Below are 22104 nucleotides of genomic sequence, written 5' to 3'. Positions count from 1 at the left end.
CAGTCCTTCTATGTGGGTCACCCATATCGCAATCCCTTGCTGAAAGGACCGGGGTGGTGTTCCAGACATGGAGGGCCGCGTTGCACGGGATTAATTGGGACCACAGGACTACGCTGGAGACATCTCTCTGGAAGGATAAGGGATGATTCAGGAGATGCAGATGGGAGACTTTAGGGACTGAGATAGGATAGGGTTGTCGAAATTGGGTGATGTGTGGCAATTAGCTATAATCCTTTTCTACCCTTCAGTCAGAATTCTCTCTCCTCAAGTCCCAGTTTTACTGCTATCTCCACCTTGGACAGACCTTAGTGGACCACTGTGAGGCTCTCACAGTGCCCCTGAATACAACCCAAGGAGGCTCAGTTACTCCTGAGACCTGTAGGGAAGAGGGGAACTTCCCTGGTTAACCACGCGCCCTGTAGTCTGTCACACCTCAGAGGCACGTTGGGAGGTTTAGGTTGGAACTTTGGAGGATGTGGAGTGGACTAAAGCCAGTACGGCACTGCACATTCTGGCAGTATAAGATAGATTACACCTCATTGCAATATGTTACCTACACTGCACCTATTTTACCCCTAAAAGACATTGGAAAGTGAGGAGAATCCTGGAGCCCACCTGCACCAGGTGTCAAGCCAACATAGGGACTTCTTTCATATATATTGTGGAAATGCCCTCGTCTTCAACGATACTGGCTAGAAATCTTCCAAACTCTCTCTGATGCTATGGGACAAAGAATCAAGGCTTCACCCAAAATTGCATTACTGTGGATCCTAGACAAATTGGGGGGACCCAGGGTAGACTGAATCCAGGTGGAGATAGGGACGCTCTTGTCAAAGAGAGAAATTGCATGACACTGGAAAAAAGTGTAATTCCCACAGCTCCGAGAATGAATGGTGGACGCTGGGCAAAGTTGGATGAACGCATTTGTATAACAAGGGAATGCCCAAAGAAACATGCAAGGGTGTGGGGCAAATGGTGGTCCTATTACGGTCTCGAAGAGTCTTGAAGTTTGGAAGTGGGGGAGGCCAAAAGTATACATTTTCTATGAATCCTTGCTACAGGTTCCCTGTGTGGACCAACAAACAGTGTTGTTGTTCTGTTTGTGTTGAAAAACAAATAAAATGCTTTCTGTTAAAAAAAAAAGTAGTCAATCACCAGTCTTGGAACTAGGGCAGTATAGGCTAAAAACCCCAGAAATACATCAATGTAGACAGTATGTATTTAGCCCTATGCCCGACTATACAGTTCGCCCCTAAAATGTCTAAAGACAATAATTATCACTTACATACAGATACAGACACTAAGGAAATCATTTTGAGTTTGGCGGACGGAAAACTCTATCTGTGAAACTCCTGACAGGGTGGCCGTCACCTAGGCAGCAACCTCCCCGCCAGAGTTATTAAGGGTTTCCCGCTAGGTCGGCGGGCAGAAACCTAAGTTTCCGCCCGTAAGCCCAGTGGGAAACAGGCTACAGCATTGTCTCCGGATCATAATTGTGCAGGCAACAATGCTGTAGCCAGCAGGGTGCACAAGCACCCTCGCAATGTTCACTGTCTGCAAAGCAAAGCAGACAGTGAACACTGCGAGGTTGCTGGGAAGGGGAGACCATGCATTGCCCATGCCAAGTGTATAGGCAGTTCAGGGGCCCCCCCGTGGCCTCCTGCACCTGTTCTCCGCCAGCCTTTTTATGGCGGTGTTACTGCAAGGTGATAATCCCTGGAGCAGCTCTGCTTGCAGCTCTGCTCTGGTCGATTAGAATATCCGTCAACACCAAATGCTGGGATCCAAGATCCAGGCGGTGCTGGCGGCTTCCTGGAGATCATTTGTTATGTGGCGGTCGGGCCTCCACATCCAGAACGGTCCAGACCGCCACCGCAATTGTGGCAGTTATAAGACCGCCACTCTTGTAATCAGGCCCTAAGACTGGACATGCAAGTCAACATCCATGAAAAACAGCTTCCACTATATTTTAGATCAGTAACACGCACAAATAAGACCCCTGGAGATGGCCAGAGCCCAGTAACGGCCCTGCCACGTCTGGCACAAAACACTTATACCCACAGTGAGAAATGTATCCCTGTTTTCAGTGAGGACATGCCAAAACTGAAGCAAGAAGGTAAGAATAGCCATTCACAATATCATTATATTGCATCCTTCCACAGCTGCCTGCCTTTCACAACATCCCTTGGCCATCAAATCACATGAGAGATATAGGACTAAGTAGAAGAAATGACAGACCATCATTTAGCTTCCAGTTCTTCCTTTTGGTTAGTTCATACCTAGTTAGGGTCTACTTTTCACTCTTCATATCCCCGGATGTTGAATTCTGAAACTGGCACCAGCTACAAGGAAAGTGAGACCATGCAAAAAAAAGCATGAAATTATTTCTTTGCAGGTTTTTGCCACTGCCACTTCCGTTAAAGAAGCTGAGAAACATTCACCATACTCTTCCAAATTGTTTTCAATATAGAGTTTGGTTGTATGTGTTGAAATGTTGGGTTGGCATCTCTAGGACTGGATATTGCGGCATTGTTACATGTCAGCTGCAAAAACAATAAGTTGATGGAAGGAATGCTTGAGTCATTTTCAGACACTGGCAATAGCTCTGGGCAGCATTCCAGACTATTGTTTTTCGCCCACTGTACAATTCTAAACAGAGACACACCTTATGCAAATCAATCTTGGTCCTGCTCAAATAGGAACAATTATTCCATCCATCACCTTGTTGCTGATGTAGTTTACACTCTATTGTGATGGCTATGCCCAGACATGGGTTCAGTATTCAATGTGCCATAGGATTTTGGCATCACCTCACTGATGAGACCTAAGTAGGACTAAACTGGTCTGGGGTTGCTTGTGGTCATTTCTGCGGGGGTACTTGCCTAGCAGTTCTTGATAGACTGTTCCTATGAGGAGCCGGGTCAGTGCTGATTTATATAAGGTGGGTTTATGCCTAGAGTGGCATGATGGGCAAAAACAGATGGACCGGAATGCAGCTCGATTCATTGCTAGTGGCTAAGATTCATTCAAGCATTCCATCTATCACCTTGTTGTTGTTGCAGTTTATGCCCTAACTATGATGGGTATGCCAAGACATGGATTCCCTGCTCACTGTGCTGTAGGCCGCAAGCCATACCTCAACTCATAAAGCCTAAGTTTGTTGAAACCAGTCTAGAGTATGTTGTGTTCACTTTTGTAGGGGGCTTCACTGAGCTGTTTTGGATGAACGGTTCCCAAGATGAGCAGGGTCAGTATTGATTTGTATAAGACAGGCCTTTGTCTAGAGCGGCATGGTGGGTGAAAAACAATGAATTTGTATACTGCACAAGCGATTGTGAGTGGCTGAGATTAATTAAATCATTCAATCCATCACCTTGTTGTTGTTGTTGCTTGATAGATTTCAACAGCACATGCTTCCCTCGCTGAGCCAGAGAGAAGAGGCTTTCATCCCATCAATAACAATCCATATTTCCCGCTAATAATCCACCCCTAACACAGGAATCTGCTATAAAAGATGTGAAGAGGAAGCCACAGTGCACACACATGAAACAACATGTATAACACATGTTTAAAGTGCTTTCCAGAAAGTTTCTAAGGAATCTAAGAGAATTTGGTCACAAAGGGTTAGCCTCCTTTTTGCCATATGAAACTGGAATCTCAGAGAACTGAAGTAGCTTTACTACTCTTCTTTCAGGTAAGTGTGGAGTTTGAAAAGAAAACCTCATCAGTTGTGACTGTCAGTATCTTCCTTCAGAGGTCACCCTTAAAGTCCACTGTGATACAGTGTTGATTAGGTTACAGCTAGGTGAATTATCAGTGCTGGCAATTAACATTTGGTTTATTGTACAATATGCTGGGTTTCCAAGTCCCTTGTTTATGTTAACTAAGCATCAAAATGTAGATATGAATCAGAACTCTATCTCTCATAACTGGATCTTGATGGAATTTCTAGGAACATTTGGGCAGCTGGAACCCTGGGAGATATTCACCCCGGCCTCATGGAAACATCCCATGGTTCCTTATGAAATCCTTGTGGACCCAGAAAGCATGCCTGTACATCCAATCTTAGAGGATGAATCTTCTACCCTGCAGGAGACAACTACAGACAGAAAAGAGGTATCAAAAGGACGGTCTAATACTAAGGTTGGTACATTATAAGTAGTTATGTGATGATATATTAGGTGCCTTATAAAACAAACTATAAGCTCATTCATCTCTATAGATAATACAATTAACTGGTTTACGCCTGTCACATTGTTAGTACATTTACTCTCACCTCACTGGATTTGAGCAGTAAGTAGGCCAGGCCTCCTGTCAACTAAAGTGACACCATTCACAGAAGGTAGATAGTATCTGATTATTTATTAGATTACATTACATGGTCAGTCATGGAGAGCACAACCTTCGTCTAAGTAGCATCTTTCAACAGCTCTTTCTTAAGGGCAGATCTGATAGACGTTCATGAATTCACCAGACGCTTCACAGTTTCCTGGAGTGCTTCAGATTCAATAGCACTGTGCAGCTGCAAAACACTTTTATTCCCTTCAGAAAATAAACAGGTGTGCTTGGCTGGACTTAGAACCATATGTGCATAGCAGGAACATAACCATGTAAAAGAAGACATTCTGTGGATTTGAAACAATGAGAGACTAGTGATGCCCATCATAATATTGTCCCAGGAGAAGGAATACCCATCAAATATACAGTGTTATTTTAAAATGTACTTTAAGGAATATCCTGTCATGAATAAGACTGTCATGTTATGTATTGGGCCCAGGCATGCTCACAGAGTGTCTTGACGTACACTAAAGTCATTATCATAGTTATAAACTGAAATTAGACTTTTTGAATAGTTGCATCAAGAGAAAGCTAAACAGGTCATCCTTGTGAGTTTATTATTCTTTTTTTCTACCTACGGTCAGTTAGACCTGTCAGTCTCTCAATTGTTCTTCACTATGAGCGTATGTTATACTGTAGTTTTTTATAACAACAAGTAACCTGCCTTTCTGCTAAAAAAGCCCATCCATTACCCCACTCAGATGTAAGGATATGGTCAACCATCAACTGGGTTGACATCTCACACCTGAAGACCATGCACAACACTGTCTTGGTTAGCTCTATTCCCGTTAAAGCAGCACAGGACCACTGTATCATCTGTCCTCCGTGAGAAAATTGTGTAGGTCCTCCAAACTCGTGAGACATACTGGGTTCTATGGGAGCGCCACTGAACAGTGGTTCAGGCCTCACCTGGAAAACCACAATCTCTAGTAACTTCAGGGATCACGGTGAAGTCCAAGGAAGAATCCCAGTGATCTCCCTGTGAAATCTGACTGCTCACCCTGGAGGTGCTCACAGTTTCTTTCTACTACCCCAGCTCAGTGGCTAACCCCAGCAGCTGAACTTGCACCTAGCAATATCTGAGCTTCAGAGGGGGGGCCCATGGTCCCCCACACCCACGGTCCACCTTTTAGGAGACTACTGAGGCGGAGTCCTTCAAAGCCTGCCTGTCTGAAAGCTCAGAGTGATTATCCTTAACAAAAGTGTCTGGCAAATCTCCAGTATTCTGCTCAGGGTCCCTCGTCTCTGCACCAGGGATAGCCTGGCCAACTGACTTTGTCAGTGTCACCCACTTCTCCTGGGCCTCTTCCCATTATCCTTAGGGTCTAGCCCCTTATGACCTACCTGAGCTGCCATCTGGCTGAGCAAAGCCAAAGCTGACATCTCAGGGACTCTCAATTTTTTGCCAAGAATTACATCATTCACTTCCCTTGGGCAGTAACCTATTTTATCCCCAGTCACATGGTCCCTTACTAAACCAACCCAGGAACCTAGGGAGTCCACCCCACTCTCTCTGACTTCAGCAGAATTATTATTTTGCCCAACCAAGAAAACCAGGGCACTCACCACTCTTTCTTTTGTCTTCTCAGGGGTTAACACCACAACCTACCACTACTTTCGGACTATCAGGCCTATGGCTCGCCACCTGACTTGAGAATACCAGTGGCAGATTCTATTCATAAAATATATTGTTTGAGGACGTAGAAGCATGTTTCCTATGTTTCTTTCCCTACACTCTTTCTCTGAAAAGAGTTCTCAGGACCCAACCCACCCTGACAGCCCTTAGTAGAACTTTTGGACCTCCTGGCACTCATGCTTCTACTCAACTAACCCAACTGAGTCCAGGCCTCTGTCAAAGTCAAGAGAGTCTCTGCAAAAGTGTAACTTGGTGATAGCTCCTTCATGCATGCATGGACATTCATTATCGAATCTCTGTTAAATTGCAACTCAGTGAAGCTCCTTAATGCTTGCAGAACCATTATTTGTCTTCCAAACATGATCCTTCCACCTCCAGGAAGAAAGGTCCACTCCTTCAGCAAACCCCATTCATCAGGGTCCTCAGCATACCCACTCTCTTGTGGCCCTGAGAGGGAGTCCAAAAACTCTAAAAGGCCCACAAAAGTTAAGACCGCAAGTCAGGGGGTTCCAGTCTCCTGCCAGAGTAGCATGAACTTAGGCTGATGCTTCTGCTGATTTTCACATTCTCCTTCTCAGCTGTCTGAGACTGCACAGTGACGTAGAAAGGGAGATAGGTTTCTTTCATTTTGTGGTACCACATTATAACTTCACTTCCTCCTGTCACTTTCAGAACCCAGTCAATTGTCTGTCCCACCCCTGTACTGCACTTCAGGAATGTTTCTAAATCACATCTCCTTATGAAACTATGGCACATCACTTTCTCTGAGCCAGGCCTACCCACTCTGGTCTTTCTGGTTTCTTCCTCCAAGACTTCAAAGAATCTCCTGTGAGTATTAGAGTCAGATATCTGCCTTTTCTATGTTTGCCCCACGTGGGAACAATCCTCCAAGCCAATTCACTGGGAGTTCTTGCTAATAGCTGTAGAGAGTTTTAACCAGCCCCAGGGTCTTAGTTCTGCCAGTTGAGCACAGCAAGTAACTCACCTTAAAAAACAGCTGGAATTATGAATCTTGTTATGCCTAGCTCAAGGAATATACCCAATTATTAAATATGTGCAGGAATTAAAATATGTTAAAGTCGACTTCCTAATTGTATTCCAGGCTCAACAACTGGTATGGATATTAGTTGCTGTGACTTTTGCATCACAGTCCAATCAGGCATTATAGTATAACAGAATTTACACATGTAGTGTATAATCAAAAGCATTACACATGTTATATTATGAAAAATAGTATATTGCATTCCCTTTTTGGTCTCCAATTAAATTATATTAATTTAGTTTAGGCCTCATCTAACACAGTGCTACCTATGCGTGATGGCAAGCTGAAGCAAACAGTAGTCTTCCTAGCTCAGCCCACAAGTGCGCACACACCTGTGCTCATGGGAACCTGTGGAGAGCCCCTTACTCAAGCTTCACAGCAACTTACCTCTCTTTAAAATGTAAACACTTACAAAGCTTATAGTGGATGAAACTACATTTGTGGCCCCCAACACCACAACAGAGGCCAAAAGCGAACAAGCCGCAGGTTTTCACAGGTTATAACTGGACTTTCTATAGGCAAACTCATTGGTATTTTTGGCCATCACAAGCATTTTGCTGAAGTACACCATGTGTAGTTAATAGTGCAAATAAGTGAAGACGCACTGTCTATGTCACCTTTAAACTCTACATTAAGCTTATCTAAGAGGCTGCTATCTACACTTTCTCACAGATAACATGTTCATGACATGACATGACATGTTTATGCTTTAGGGATCTGCCACCTGACATTGGTTATTTGCATTGCCAAGCCTGCCCCAATATTTAAAATCCCATATAAATACATTATTTCCAGAAGATCACACCTGCACAATACTGAAGGGCTACTTATCCCCATAATGTGGTTTTATTACGAAGAACTTCACACATGTTGATGTTTTGAAAATGCTCACCCAGCTTTAAAAACTAGGACCATACATTTGTTGCATGGAAGACGAATAGCTCCTGTTACTTAAAATAAAGACCATCTCTTTAATATAAGGCTCATCACCTCATGAACATGTTACAGGTGTACTGTGCGAATCAAAATTCACACTTAGGCTCAAATGCTGAATTTTAAAGGCGTTAAGGTACATGTACAAGAAACACAAATCCTTATTTGGAAACACCTATTTCAAGAAAAGACCAAAATAATTTAGTTTTGTTACCAGCACCCCACACAAATATCACCAAATATTTTATAAGCCATATTCAAATCTTTGCTTGTAAATACCTAAGTTTTAACAATATTTATTTTACCCAGAAATTGAAATTCAGCAAGGACCATTTTTTGAGAAAAAGATTCCCTAAAATTGATTACCAAAAATGTAGAAGGTTTTATCTGTATCTGTATACCCAGACCTGCAAGTTGTTCATATTAGTTGTAAGTCAGTTGCAAAGTTGCGGAGGCAAGACTGTGTACATGGGAGCAGTTTGTAATGCTGCTGACTTTTCCATGTTCATATTTGGAACCTGGAGGCTTGTTATGCTTACTATATGTTTAAATGAAATCCAACACCCGCCACAGGGAGGCATCAGTTTGAGTGTAAATCAGGCATTTCGTTTGCACTCAGGAGAGTCTTACACTTACCACTATGGTGGGAAATGTCAATATGTCAACATCAGTTGCATCTACATTAAGTGTTGCTTCAAGAGATGTGAGTGCTAAATCAAAAAGGATAGGGAAAAGGTGACATCCTAGCCTGTGCTTCTTTCCAGACAAAATGTGCTGTACATGACACAATTGGTACAATATGGAAACGTGTGAATTTGAATACAAAGTGTACATTAGCTTTATGAAACGAATGGACAAAAAGAAACTTTTTAAAGACAGGTTACAAGGTAGAATATTACGTTCTGCCAGTCAAGGCCCATTGTTGTCATGGAAGCATCACTAAATATACTTAGGTCTGTGAGACCATAGATGATGTTATAACAAAGCATACTTTAAAGTAGTAGAACAGTTTGGGCATGCATTCTCCATTCAGCTTCATAAATGTTTGTTAAAATATTAAAATTAGTATTGGTAAGGGATATCGGACTCTAATGTTGTCATCAGTATCCTTATTTAGCATACACATTTGTGTTATCCAAGTTGAGGCGATAGAATATGTTTTAGGTTTTTCAATACCTTTTCTGAAAATAATTTGGTTAGCAGGGGACTCAGCAATCTAGAGATCACTGTATGGGACTTAATGGCACATCTGCCCAACCTGGGCTCTTTCCTAGCTTTAGAAGTTGAATCACTGACAATAGCTTACAGTCTGAATCACAACCAGATAGCAAGCCACTTTATTCTTAAGAGATGGGGCAAATGTTATTCATTAAAATAAAGTAATTTTCTTTGTTACCTGGGTGAAAATGAGTTGAGTGTCTGGAATTACTTTATAATGGTCTGTTTAATACATTTTTCTACTAAAGTAGCACTACTGTTACCATTGACAAAGCTAATGGGCCCTAGTAACAAACTGCATTTTGTAGTACAATAGTACTACTACGTCAGTACTACTATCAAATCAAATCAAAAACATTTATAAAGCGTGCTACTCACCTGTGAGGGTCTCAAGGCGCTAGGGGAAGGGGTTACTGCTGCTCGAAGAGCCAGGTCTTGAGTTGCCTCCGGAATGCGAGGTGGTCCTGGGTGGTCCTGAGGTTGGTGGGGAGGGAATTGTCTTGGCCGCCAGGTAGGAGAAGGATTTCCCACCTGCCGTGGTGCGGCGAGTGCGAGGTTGGAGGAGCGAAGCTGACGGGTGGGCGTGTAGAAACTGAGGCGACGGTTGAAGTATTCGGGTCCCTTGTTGTGGAGGGCTTTGTGTGCGTGGGTGAGGAGCCGGAAGGTGATCCTTTTGTTGACGGGAAGCCAGTGCAGGTGTCTCAGGTGGAAGGAGATGGAACTACTATTGTACTACAAAATGATATTCACATACCTGCATGTAGAGGTCTACGCCTGCCTCGGTTTTATCTTTTCTATGAGGAGATATCCGCTCCAAATGTGGAAATCACTGCACATATTGATAGAAAAAATGTGAGGGACAGATGGAAGTGGCTGAAAAATTGGGAATGCATATGACTAAAGGGGAGGGATTAAGGAAAGAGTAAGGAGGGGTTTCGGGAGAGCTAGGGAAGGGTTTAGGGAGTGACATGCACCCACCCATCCACAAACAAATAAGCCCATTCCTACCTCAAACTGCACTTTTATAGTTACTACAGGCAAAAATAGCCCAAAACAGTTGTAAATGTACTCCAGCTCACAGCTGAAGTAAGACCACCAACAAACATGGTAAACCACTGGTACTGCAACACGCTTCTACGGACAATAATGAAGGTATGGACTTAAAGTAAAACCTCATAGGAACTAGCATTAAAATAAACTAACATTACTTGAAATATTTAAAAATAAATATAAAGTTTACTGTTAAAAAAGTTCAAAAATAAAAACATAATTATTAATTTATTTCAAAATATTCTATCAACTTTTTTACATCTAATAATTAACTAATGTATCATTTATATGTGTTGAAAACAGATTATTTTTAATTTATTCTATACATCAGCTTTGATAATTTTAATACATGATAAAAATATATGTTTTCACTTTTGGTGATACTTTTATAATTTACATTTAAGAAAAATAGTTGAATTTTAATTTAGTATATTTAAAATACTTAAATGTTTAATTTAAAATTAGATATTAATTCTGTACCTCCCTTTCAATCGTTCTCTGTTTAATATAAATGTAGAAAATTAAACAACATTCATATTTAACATAACCAGTATTATTTCAATTTGTTAAAAAAAGTTTAATTAACCACAGACCTTTTTCCTGTAGCTTACTGTAGGTCGATCAGCGCTTAGATTGTGGAGGTCTCTATAATTGCATGTTATGTAGGCCCTAAAATCGTCTTGCCCCGCTTTCAACTGCTACACTGGGGTAGAGGAGTAATGGGGGAGCCATACATAATACAGACTGTTCTCCTGCTCACAAGGTAAAGAAAAAACTTTACCTGCAATACCTAACCAACCCCAGCCATCTTCCATCCTTCCTCACCCCCTTTCTGCAGCTGTGCTCTCTGCTTTTTAGTTAAAGCAGGCAAACCGAGCTGCAATGACAGACCCTCAGAGAGCTCTGCCAGCCTGGACTGGAAGGGTATATGACGTAAAAACAGTGGGTAATGAGTTCTGTTATCAACTGTTGCTATGTAATAGCAGTGAGTTATGAATTTTAGAAACTGAAATAAATGATAGAGGCTCCCTAAGAGAGCCATGCATAACATGTCACTTATTGTATTTTCTACAGACTAATGACCGACAGAACTGAAAAATTTCCCATGCGAGACATTGTTCTCAAGGGCTGAATGGGCATCCAAGAACGAGCCCTGACGGTTCCCAATGGCCCATTCTAGCTGCAGCTCTTCAAGGGTCCCCACTTGACAGAGCACTGCTCTTGCTTCCTCGAATCAAAGCATTACCATTTTTATAGGTAGTTTGTCCTTCTGGGTCAAAAGAATGATGGCCTATTTAAAAAAAAGTATAACGTGCACATGTGCATACACATAGAATGTAGAAAATGAGCACGACTGGAGCAGGAGCAAAGGCCTACTCCCCATATGATCAAAACTAAGAGGGCTGAAAATGAATATAGAAGTCCTGGATTAAAAGTGGAGCTCTGTTCCCTGCTTTACATTCCAGGAGAAAGTGGTTTTACATATGGCAGTGGAGTTTGGCATAGTGGGCCTGTGTAGAAACTGACAAACAAATGTTTGTGGATAGTGGAAATGGGCAAGAAGGTACTACTGTCAAACTAATGGATAGCTCTAATGTCTAAGCTTTCCTGCACAGGTTCTAGCACTTAGAACAACTGCCCTAGTTTAAAAATCCTCAGGACCAGTCATTGACCTCGTGCTACCACCAGAATATAACTTCTTCTATAGTAATGGACCAGGAAGCAGACATTTTGGGCAGAGCTGTGACTCTCGTCAATATGTTAGCAAGATATTACAGAATTACTTAGCACCATTAATGAGATAAGTAACAAGGACATTTCAGGTTGGGGAACTAAATAAATCACCCAAGTAAATAGGGAATACACAAGTACAATCAATTACTACGTCATAACCTTAGCGGCACACAAAGTGGGCTATTCCTGTACTGGGCACTTATCAATAGCATTTTGTCAAGAGATTTTAAGATGTCAATAAACGATAGATAATGAAATAGTTTAAGCAATATTTGACAAAATCCTCTTTGGAACTGCAGCTTAAATCGGTGGTGTTTAGCCAATCGTGTGTACTGTAAATAAGTGAAAGAAAACAGCTTTTCATTGTGTTGTCTAGCATTATCAAGTGGTATGTTCCCTTATTACATCATAATATGCTGGTCCCCATATGTGACTGTCACTTTTGCAGTCTTACACACATCCACATTTTTACATTAGAGTTCTATTTCCTGTTGAAAATGCTCCTGCTACAATTAAAATGTTTGCTGTAAAGGTCAACTGCTTCTTGGAGCTCTAAATTGGTGCAAATTCAATTGGCTAAAATTCTAAATGCTTACATAGTGAGAACAATCATCTGGTAAATGTTCTGCATCACAAGTTGAAGAATAATATCAGTGTTCCTCAATATATAACAAACTTTTCCATAGTGATTAGCGACAGCCTGCGCCGCAGATGCATCACTGTTAGACCTGACCGTCTTATGGTGGTCATCCCCTAATGTTTTGCCTGCCTCCCTCCACTTTATTGACAGTGTTTTTGCACGTTTTAGGACTATGTGCACTTTACCACTGCTAACCAGTGCTAAAGTTCATATGCTCTCTCTCTCTTAAACATGGTAACATTGGTTCATCCCCAACTGGCATATTTGATTTACTTGTAAGTCCCTAGAAAACTGCACTACATGTGCCCAGGGCCTGTAAATTAAATGCTGCTAGTGTGCCTGCAGCCCTGGTTGTGCCACCCACATAAGTAGCCCCATAACCATGTCACAGGCCTGCCATTGCAAGGCCTGTGTGTGCAGTTTCACTGCCACTTCGACTTGGCATCTAAAAGTACTTGCCAGGCCTTAAACTACCCTTCTACTACATATAAGTCACCTCTAAGATAGGCCCTAGGTAACCCATAGGGCAGGGTGCTATGTAGGTAAAAGGAAGGACATATAAGTGTGTGTTTTATATGTCCTGATAGTGGAAAACCCCTAAGCTCATTCCCCACTACTGTGAGGCCTGCTCTTTTCAAAGACTAGCATTAGGTCTGCCTTCATATACTGTTTGAGTGGTAGATTCAGATCAAAAAGGGGTAGACGGGTCATGTTTAGTATGGTCAGAATGGTAATGGAAAAGCCTGCTCATTGGTGAGGTTGGATTTTATATTACTAGTTTAGAAATGCCACTTTTAGAAAGTGAGCATTCCTCTGTACTTGAAATCCATCTGTGCCTTACAGCCTGTCTCCAGTCAACGTCTGGGCTGGGCTGGTTGACAGCTTCCTTGTGCATTTCACCCAGACAACCACAAACACAGGATACTCAGTCACACATGCATTCACACGCATACTGAATGGGTCTTCCTGGGCGGGAAGGGATGGAGGGCCTAACACTTACATTTCAAAGGCTGGTAGCCTGTCCTCTCACAATGGACTGCCAAACCCCCTACTGGGACTCTGGCAGACAGACCTGTACTGAAAGGGGACCTTGTGCACTTCAAAACCACTCTTTGAAGTCTCCTCTACTTCAAAGGCATTTTTAGGTATATAAACTGGGTCCCTGATCCCACCAAATCAGACACTTCTGGACCTGAACTTGCAACCTGTCAAGAAGAACTGCCAGGCTGCACAAAGGACTCACCTGGACTGCTTTGCTGTGAAGGACTGCTGCCTTGTTGGCCTCTGACTTTTCTGAGAAGTGCTCTGCAAGGGCTTGAATTGAGCTTGCCTCCTGTTTTCTGAAGTCTCTGGGCCAAAAAGACCTTATCTCTTCAAGGAAATTCCCAGTGCGCCGAAAATCGATGCAAAGCCTGTAACAAATGCCGCACAGCCTGCCTTGCAACGAGAAAATTGCCGCACAGCCACATGACGCAGCCCACTGTCCCCAGTAAAGATCGACGCAGCGCCTGCATTGCGACTGGAAATTCGACACACAGCCCTACTGTATAGACGCACAGACGAGCTGGAACCACACAGCCCGACTTCCTTAGTGAAGAATCGACGCACTGCCTGCCGTGCAACAGAAAATTCGACATATCGCCTACCGGATTGACGCAAATCCTGTGACTTTGTCCCGCAAGCCCAGGATTTCCACGCCTCCCTGGGCATCAAAAGATCCCCACATCGCAGTGAGGAACTGTTAGAAATTGGGTTTTTGGTTGGCAGTCAGGTTGCCCTCTGCCCAAGCAAGAACCCTCACTCTAGTCAGGGTAAGTCACACACAATTCAAAATCAGCCTGTGCTCACCCTCCGGTAGCTTGGCACGCGCAGTCAGGCTTAACTTAGAAGGCAATGTGTAAAGCATTTGTGCAATAAATCATACAATACCATAGCATAACACCACAAAAATACACCACACAGTGTTTAGAACAATATATAATATTTATCTGGTTATCTTCAGGTCAAAACGATCAAAGTTGCAATATGAATTTGTAAAGATATCACTGAAAAGTGATATAAAGTGTCTTAAGTCTTTAGAAAGTAAACAAAGTCTCTTTCAAACACAAAGTACCTGGTTTCTGGTGGAAAATCTCCTCAGAGGGCCACAGGAGAAGAGGTACATGGAAAACTGGTGTGTGCGTCGATTTCTCCTCAGCACACACGGACTTGCGTCGTTATTTTCCACGCGGGGAGTCATGCGTCGTTTTCCGGCACGCGGACAGTCTCTGTCTGTGGTTCGCGGGGAGTACCAGATGTCCCGGGTCTGTGCGTGGATTTTCCTGCTTGTTTTCCGGCTGCGCGTTGTTCTGCGGGGCTGCGCGTCGAAGTTTCGATCTCACGGCAGGCGTCGCGTCGATTTCTCCTGGGGAGTCGGGCGGCGTTGTCCTTGCGAGGCCGTGCGTCAAAGTTTTGATCTCACGGCAGGCGTCGCTTCGATTTCTCCTGGAAAGTTGGGCGGTGTTGTCCTTGCGAGGCCGTGCGTCAAAGTTTCGATCTCACGGCAGGCGTCGCGTCGATTTCTCCCGGGAAGTTGGGCGGCGTTGTCCTTGCGAGGCCGTGCGTCAAAGTTTCGGTCGTCCGAAGGCGTCGCGTCGATCAGCGTCGGTGTGCGGCGTTTTTCTTGCCGCGGAACAAGCTGTGCGTCGAAAATGTCGCCGCACGGAGCGTCCAAGAGGAAGAGAGAAGTCTTTTTGGTCCTGAGACTTCAGGGAACAGGAGGCAAGCTCTATCCAAGCCCTTGGAGAGCACTTTTACAGCCAGACAAGAGTTCAGCAAGGCAGCAGGCCAACAGCAAGGCAGCAGTCCTTTGTAGAAAAGCAGACAGGTGAGTCCTTTGAGCAGCCAGGCAGTTCAGCAAGGCAGCAGGCCAACAGCAAGGCAGCAGTCCTTTGTAGAAAAGCAGACAGGTGAGTCCTTTGAGCAGCCAGGCAGTTCTTCTTGGCAGGATGTAGTTTCTGGTTCAGGTTTCTTCTCCAGCAAGTGTCTGATGAGGTAGGGCAGAGGCCCTGTTTTATACTAAGTTGTGCCTTTGAAGTGGGGGTGACTTCAAAGAGTGTCTAAGAAATGCACCAAGCCCCCTTTCAGTTCAATCCTGTCTGCCAGAGTCCCAGTAGGGTGTGTGGCAGTCCTTTGTGTGAGGGCAGGCCCTCCACCCTCCCAGCCCAGGAAGACCCATTCAAAATGCAGATGTATGCAAGTGAGGCTGAGTACCCTGTGTTTGGGGTGTGTCTGAGTGAATGCACAAGGAGCTGTCAACTAAACCTAGCCAGATGTGGATTGAAGGGCACAACAAGATTTTAGTGCAAAGAAATGCTCACTTTCTAAAAGTGGCATTTCTAGAATAGTAATATTAAATCCGACTTCACCAGTCAGCAGGACTTTATATTACCATTCTGGCCATACTAAATATGACCTTCCTGCTCCTTTCAGATCAGCAGCTGCCACTTCAACAGTGTATGAGGGCAGCCCCAATGTTAGCCTATGAAGGGAGCAGGCCTCACAGTAGTGTAAAAACGAATTTAGGAGTTTTACACTACCAGGACATATAACTACACAGGTACATGTCCTGCCTTTTACCTACACAGCACCCTGCTCTAGAGGTTACCTAGGGCACACATTAGGGATGACTTAGATGTAGAAAAAGGGGAGTTTTAGGCTTGGCAAGTACTTTTAAATGCCAAGTCGAAGTGGCAGTGAAACTGCACACACAGGCCTTGCAATGGCAGGCCTGAGACAGGGTTAAGGGGCTACTGAAGTGGGTGGCACAACCAGTGCTGCAGGCCCACTAGCAGCATTTAATCTACAGGCCCTAGGCACATATAGTGCACTCTACTAGGGACTTATAAGTAAATTAAATAGCCAATCATGGATAACCCAATCAATAGTACCATTTACACAGAGAGCATATGCACTTTAGCACTGGTTAGCAGTGGTAAAGTGCCCAGAGGTCAAAAGCCAACAACAACAGGTCAGAACAAATAGGAGGAAGGAGGCAAAAAGTTTGGGGATGACCCTGTCAAAAAGCCAGGTCCAACATGACCCCCTACCAGCCTAAAGCCAGGGGAGAACAATCACTATCCTGATGTACTTCCCTGTTTGAGGCGAAAGAACAAGGACCCAGGCCCACAACAGCAGGGGCATGCTCCAGTTCTTCGCCTTCCTGACTCCAATTGGATCTCTCTCTCCATACTCTCAGGGCCCACTAAGCCAACCCATGGGGAACTTTTCTCCTTACCTGCGGATCCCATCTGTGCAGCACCTAACCTTACTTTGCTCACAGATGTATCCCAGGAGCAGGATAGTACCACCATGACCAACACAGTGGTGTTGCCCACTCTACCCCCGGGGTGGGACACTTGTCCCCTCCCCAGGGATAACTCTGTCCACCCGGACAGCAAGCCACAGTGGTTACTGACAGCGGCCAGGGATGAGAGCCAGGCCCCAGGCCTCTCAAAGCTCTCCCACCACTGTGGCTGTGGAGAGTGGGGGGCGGTAGCCCCAGGTGCTGGGCACCCTTTAACCACTCTCCCTTCCACCAGGTCAGGGATGACAGCCTGAACCTGGTCTTCCCCTCTGGGGCTCTGTACCCTCCCTCCTGGAGCGGTACCCCCAGAGTCCAACATGGTCAGGGGGCTTATAGAAGTCACCCTGTACCATTCCTCCACCAGTGCAGGGCTGTTAACCTGCAACTGGCCCTCCAACCTGGGATCTGTACCTTCAGGTTGGACTAGGGCCCGGGGTGAGGCTTCCCTCCCCCTGCCCTCCCTTCTGGGGTCCAGCACCCTCCAACTAGGAGTGGCCTCCTCAGAAGACAACGTGGTAGGGGCACTGTTATCAGTAGCCCCTCCCTCCAGGTCCGGGGGGACACCCTGAACCTGGTCTTCCAGCCCAGGGTCTGTACCCTCAGACTGGATCACTGCCTGGCAATTCAGGACTTTCTGGGAGGCACACCTACCCCCCACCAGGTCAGAGTTTAACCTCTGCACCTGACCATTCAACTCAGAGTCACCACCCTGAAGTTGAACAATTGCCTGGCACGCCAGGACTTCCTGGAGGGCACACTGACCCTCCACCAGGTCAGAGTTTAACCTCTGAACTTGGCCATCCAACTCAGAGTCACCACCCTGAAGTTGAACAATTGCCTGGCACGCCAGGACTTCCTGGAGGGCACACTGACCCTCCACCAGGTCAGAGTTTAACCTCTGAACCTGGTTCTCCAACCTAGGGTCACCACCCTGAGGTTGGGCAACTGCCTGGCACACCAGGACTTTCTGGGAGGCACACCTACCACCCACCAGGTCAGTGGTTAACCTCTGAACCTGGTTCTCCTACCCAGGGTCACCACCCTGAGGTTGAACAATTGCCTGGCACGCCAGGACTTTCTGGGGGGCACACCTACCCCCACCAGGTCAGAGTTTAACCTCTGAACCCGGTTATCCAACCCAGAGTCAGCACCCTGAGGTTGGACAACTGCCTGGTACACCAGGACTTTCTGGGGGGCACTAGTACCCCCCCACCAGGTCAGAGTTTAACCTCTGAACCCGGTTATCCAACCCAGAGTCAACACCCTGAGGTTGGACAACTGCCTGGCATAGCAGGACTTCCTGGGAGGCCCACCTACCTCCCACCAGGTCAGAGGTTAACCTCTGAACCTGGGTATCCAGCCCAGAGTCACCACCCTGAGGTTGAACCATTGCCTGGCATACCAGGACTTTCTGGGGGGCACACCTACCCCCCAACAGGTCAGAGTTTATCCTCTGAATCCGGTTAGCCAACCCAGAGTCACCACCCTGAGGTTGAACCATTGCCTGGCAGGCCAGGACTTCCAGGGAGGCACACCTACCTCCCACCAGGTCAGAGTTTAACCTCTGAGCCTGGTTCCCCAACCCAGGCTCACCACCCTGAGGTTGGGCAATTGCCTGGCACGCCAGGACTTTCTGGGGGGCACACCTACCCCCCACCAGGTCAGAGTTTAACCTCTGAACCTGGTCATCCAACCCAGAGTCAACACCCTGAGGTTGGACAATTGCCTGGCACAGCAGGACTTCTAGGGAGGCACACCTACCTCCCACCAGGTCAGAGTTTAACCTCTGAACCTGGGTATCCAACCCAGAGTCACCACCCTGAGGTTGAATCTTTGCCTGGCATGCCAGGACTTCCTGGGGGGCACTCTCACCCCCCACAAGGGACACACCGTCCCCAAGGGCCACACAAGAGTCTGGTTGGTGCAGGTCTCCCGACCTCTGCCCATCCGGCAGAGTCTGGGTTTCCCCCAAACCAGAAACGGTTTCACCTGGGTCATTCCTGGGGGGCTCTGTTCTCAGAGCTGACCCCTGACTCTCAAGGTCCTCCACTGGGGGGATGCTGGCTACAGTCACCCCCCCCCCAAGTTCTTCTGACACTGCGGGGCTTCCCTCAAAAGGTGGCCCTACGGTACAGGCTACGCTTCCCTCCTGGTGTTCCTTCATGGAACCCTCTAGGACCTGGGACCTACCTGGGACACTACAATCCTTTCCCACCTCACTCAGTTGGGAACCACCTAGACCACTCCCTTCAGGAGCACCCCCAAATGCCTCTTCAGACTCTCTGGTACTCACCCAGAAGTCTGCCTCCATTGTAAGTTCCCTGGGGTCAGAGAACTCACACTCCACCTGGTGTTGGCGTAGCTCTGGAAAATAAGGACCAGACATATGCTCTCCAGCAATTACATCACTCTGCCCTTCACATGTATTAACCACAGTACCCTTCACCCAACCACCCAGTAACTCAACCTTGGAAAAGCACTCTACCTCACCCTCCTGAGACTGGTGAGACAGTATCTGTCTGTCCCTGACACTCAACCCATACTCTTCTGGGATGTCTCTACACTCTATATCCAGGACGTCCACCAGGGGGGAACCCTTTTCTCTGTCAATCTCTGCTAGAGTCAGTAAAGTGTCCCTCCCCCCAGTAGGAATATGACTCCCTGTGCCAGTTCCCCAATCCTTCTCAGGGGCCCTGTGCATAACGGGAACTACCTCATACCCTTGAACCGGCTGGGGTGTGTCAACTCCCTTCTTCAAGTTGGGCACCACATCTCTGGGCTTGTGCCCTTCTTCTGCAGTACTAGATGCAAGATTTTTGCTGCCACCATCTGAACTGGACTCAGCCCTTCCGGCCTCCAGTTTCAGCTCTTTACAGCTCAGCTCTTGAGCTGCAATCTTTTCTTCTTCCAGGGCTAAGAGTCTTTTTGCCTCAACCCTTGCAAGATACTCCTCTAATTGTTGCTCCTGTCGCCTTTGACCTTGGAGCCATTCATCTATTTTATTTATTTATTTTATTTTATTTTATGCGTTTTTATATAGCGCAGACTTTACCCGAAGGTGTCAGAGCGCTTCACAATAGGCAAAGTAAAGATACAAGAGGAGAGGAATTGCAAGTGAGTCTGATACAAACGCAAACGTTACATTACATGAGGCAATGCGAAAGGAGAAAGTGACGTGTGCAGGTTACAAGAGCAAATAAAGTACGAGTAGAGAAAAAAAAAAAAAAAAAAAAAAGCAATAAATGGTAGACACTCAAAACACTAAAACAATAGTTACGTTACAAGAGGCAGTGGTGGCCGTTGTGCATGTATCAAAAGCAAACAAGATAAAAGAGGTAGCAAATGATACGTTGTAAAAGGAAAGGTGCCGTGTGCATGATACAAAAGAGTACAAAATACAGGTAGAGGTATAAAACTGCACTAAATGGCAGACACTCAAAACACAAAAACACCCTGGGAAGGCACTTCTATAGGCATGGAGAACAGAATTTCCTATAATGGAAGGACTTCCTTCAGAAAATAGAGGGCTTGAATTAAATTTGGAAGTGTCTTTGAAGGAGGAGAGCTTTGAGGTCAGTTTTGAAGGCCTGGGAAGAGGTGGTGGTCTGAAGCTGAGGCGAAAGTGAGTTCCAGATTCTCACCGCGTTGCCTGAAAAGGATTGGGCCATCGATCTTTCCTTCTTGAAAATGGGAGGTTCAAGCAATAACTTTTCTGCATTACGTGATGGTCTGGAGCCCCCAGAGAGTTTCAGTTTATTCACCAGGTAGCGAGGGGAGGAGGAGTTCAAAGCTTTGTGGGTGATACATGCAGTTTTGTAGATAGATCTTGCCTCTATGGGAAGCCAACGGAGGGTGGATAAAATGGGTGTAATGTGGTCGCTTCTTTTGGCCCCATATATGAAACGAGCTGCTGAATGGAGAATAGACTTCAGGGGGGAAAGGTGGGATTTGGGAAGGCCAGTAAGAAGAGAGTTGCAGTAGTCCAATCTGGAGAGAACCAGCGATTGGACCAGGGTTTTAAGGTCGTGCTCCGGGAAGAAGCGACGAATTCCCCAGAGAAGGCGCAGTTGGTGTCGAGCAGACTTTGCAATGGAGTCGATGTGGGAGAGTAGATTGAGTTTTTTGTCGAGTATGACACCAAGGGATTTTGCGCTCTCGACAATGATGGGCTTATTGTTCATTAGATTGATCTGATCCATCCATGATTGCACTGGGGGATGAGAAAGTGAGGAGGAGAGGAGGAGGAATTCTGTTTTGGAGGGATTCAGGATCAGTTGATGAGTTAACATCCAGTTTTGAATGGAGTCGAGAGTAGAGCTAAGGAAGGAGAGATCGTGATTGGAGGCCACCTTAAGGTAAATCTGAGTGTCATCCGCATATAGATGATAGTGGATCCCGGATTTACTCAGGAGATTTCCCAACGGTTCTAAATAGAGATTGAACAGTGTGGGTGCAAGTATGGAGCCTTGAGGAACACCTTGACTGACCGCTAAAGGAGCTGAAAGACTGTTCGCTATTTTGACCATTTGGGATCTATCAGAGAGGAAGGAGGCAAACCATTTGAGCACAGTGCCCTCCATGCCCATTCTCTGTTGAAGAGTGTTAAGGAGAGTGTTGTGATTGACAGTGTCAAAGGCGGCAGAAAGGTCAAGAAGAATTAGAAGACAAGACTCCCCTGAATCGAGTATCCGCAGCGCGTCATCAATCACTAGCAGCAGGGCTGTTTCAGTGCTGCAGTTTTGAATGAAGCCGGACTGGAAATTGTCAAGAAGATTACTTTCCTTGATATGGCGAGAAAGTTGTTTCGCTACACATTTTTCTGTGATTTTCGCAAGAAAGGGTAGGTTAGTGATGGGACGGTAGTTGTTGAGGTCGTTCGCATCATCGGTGGGCTTTTTAAGCAGAGGGGTGACCTGCCCAGTTTTGAAGGGAACAGGCAGGGAGCCTTGACTGAGGGAGAGGTTGACCAAAGAGGTCCAATAGGAAAGAGAGTTAGTATAGAAGTCAATGGCAATGGCACTAGGGATGGGGTCAAGAGAATGGTTAGAGGGCTTTGTATCGAGGATGCATTTAAGGAGAGCATCGTCAGAGATGGGGTCAAAGTTTTGCCAAATGGTTAAGGATTTGCGCTCCTCTGTAGGGGTAGGATGAATGACCTGATCTACAAG

General features: G+C 45.6%; 1 protein-coding gene across 1 annotated transcript in view; it reads left to right on the top strand.

Moving 5' to 3' along the window:
- Positions 1–22104, top strand: part of LOC138248527 (cilia- and flagella-associated protein 337-like) — a 513680-nt gene that overhangs the window by 448591 nt on the left and 42985 nt on the right. Inside the window, exon 28 of the mRNA XM_069202182.1 lies at positions 3953–4143. Coding sequence (XP_069058283.1) covers positions 3953–4143 — 191 coding nt within the window. The remainder of the gene's footprint in view (positions 1–3952; positions 4144–22104) is intronic.

The sequence above is a fragment of the Pleurodeles waltl genome, chromosome 8, assembly GCF_031143425.1.
Source record: "Pleurodeles waltl isolate 20211129_DDA chromosome 8, aPleWal1.hap1.20221129, whole genome shotgun sequence".
Taxonomy (NCBI): Eukaryota; Metazoa; Chordata; class Amphibia; order Caudata; family Salamandridae; genus Pleurodeles; species Pleurodeles waltl.
The sequence above is the reverse complement of the archived record's forward strand: the minus strand, read 5'-3'. Positions and strand labels throughout refer to the sequence as shown.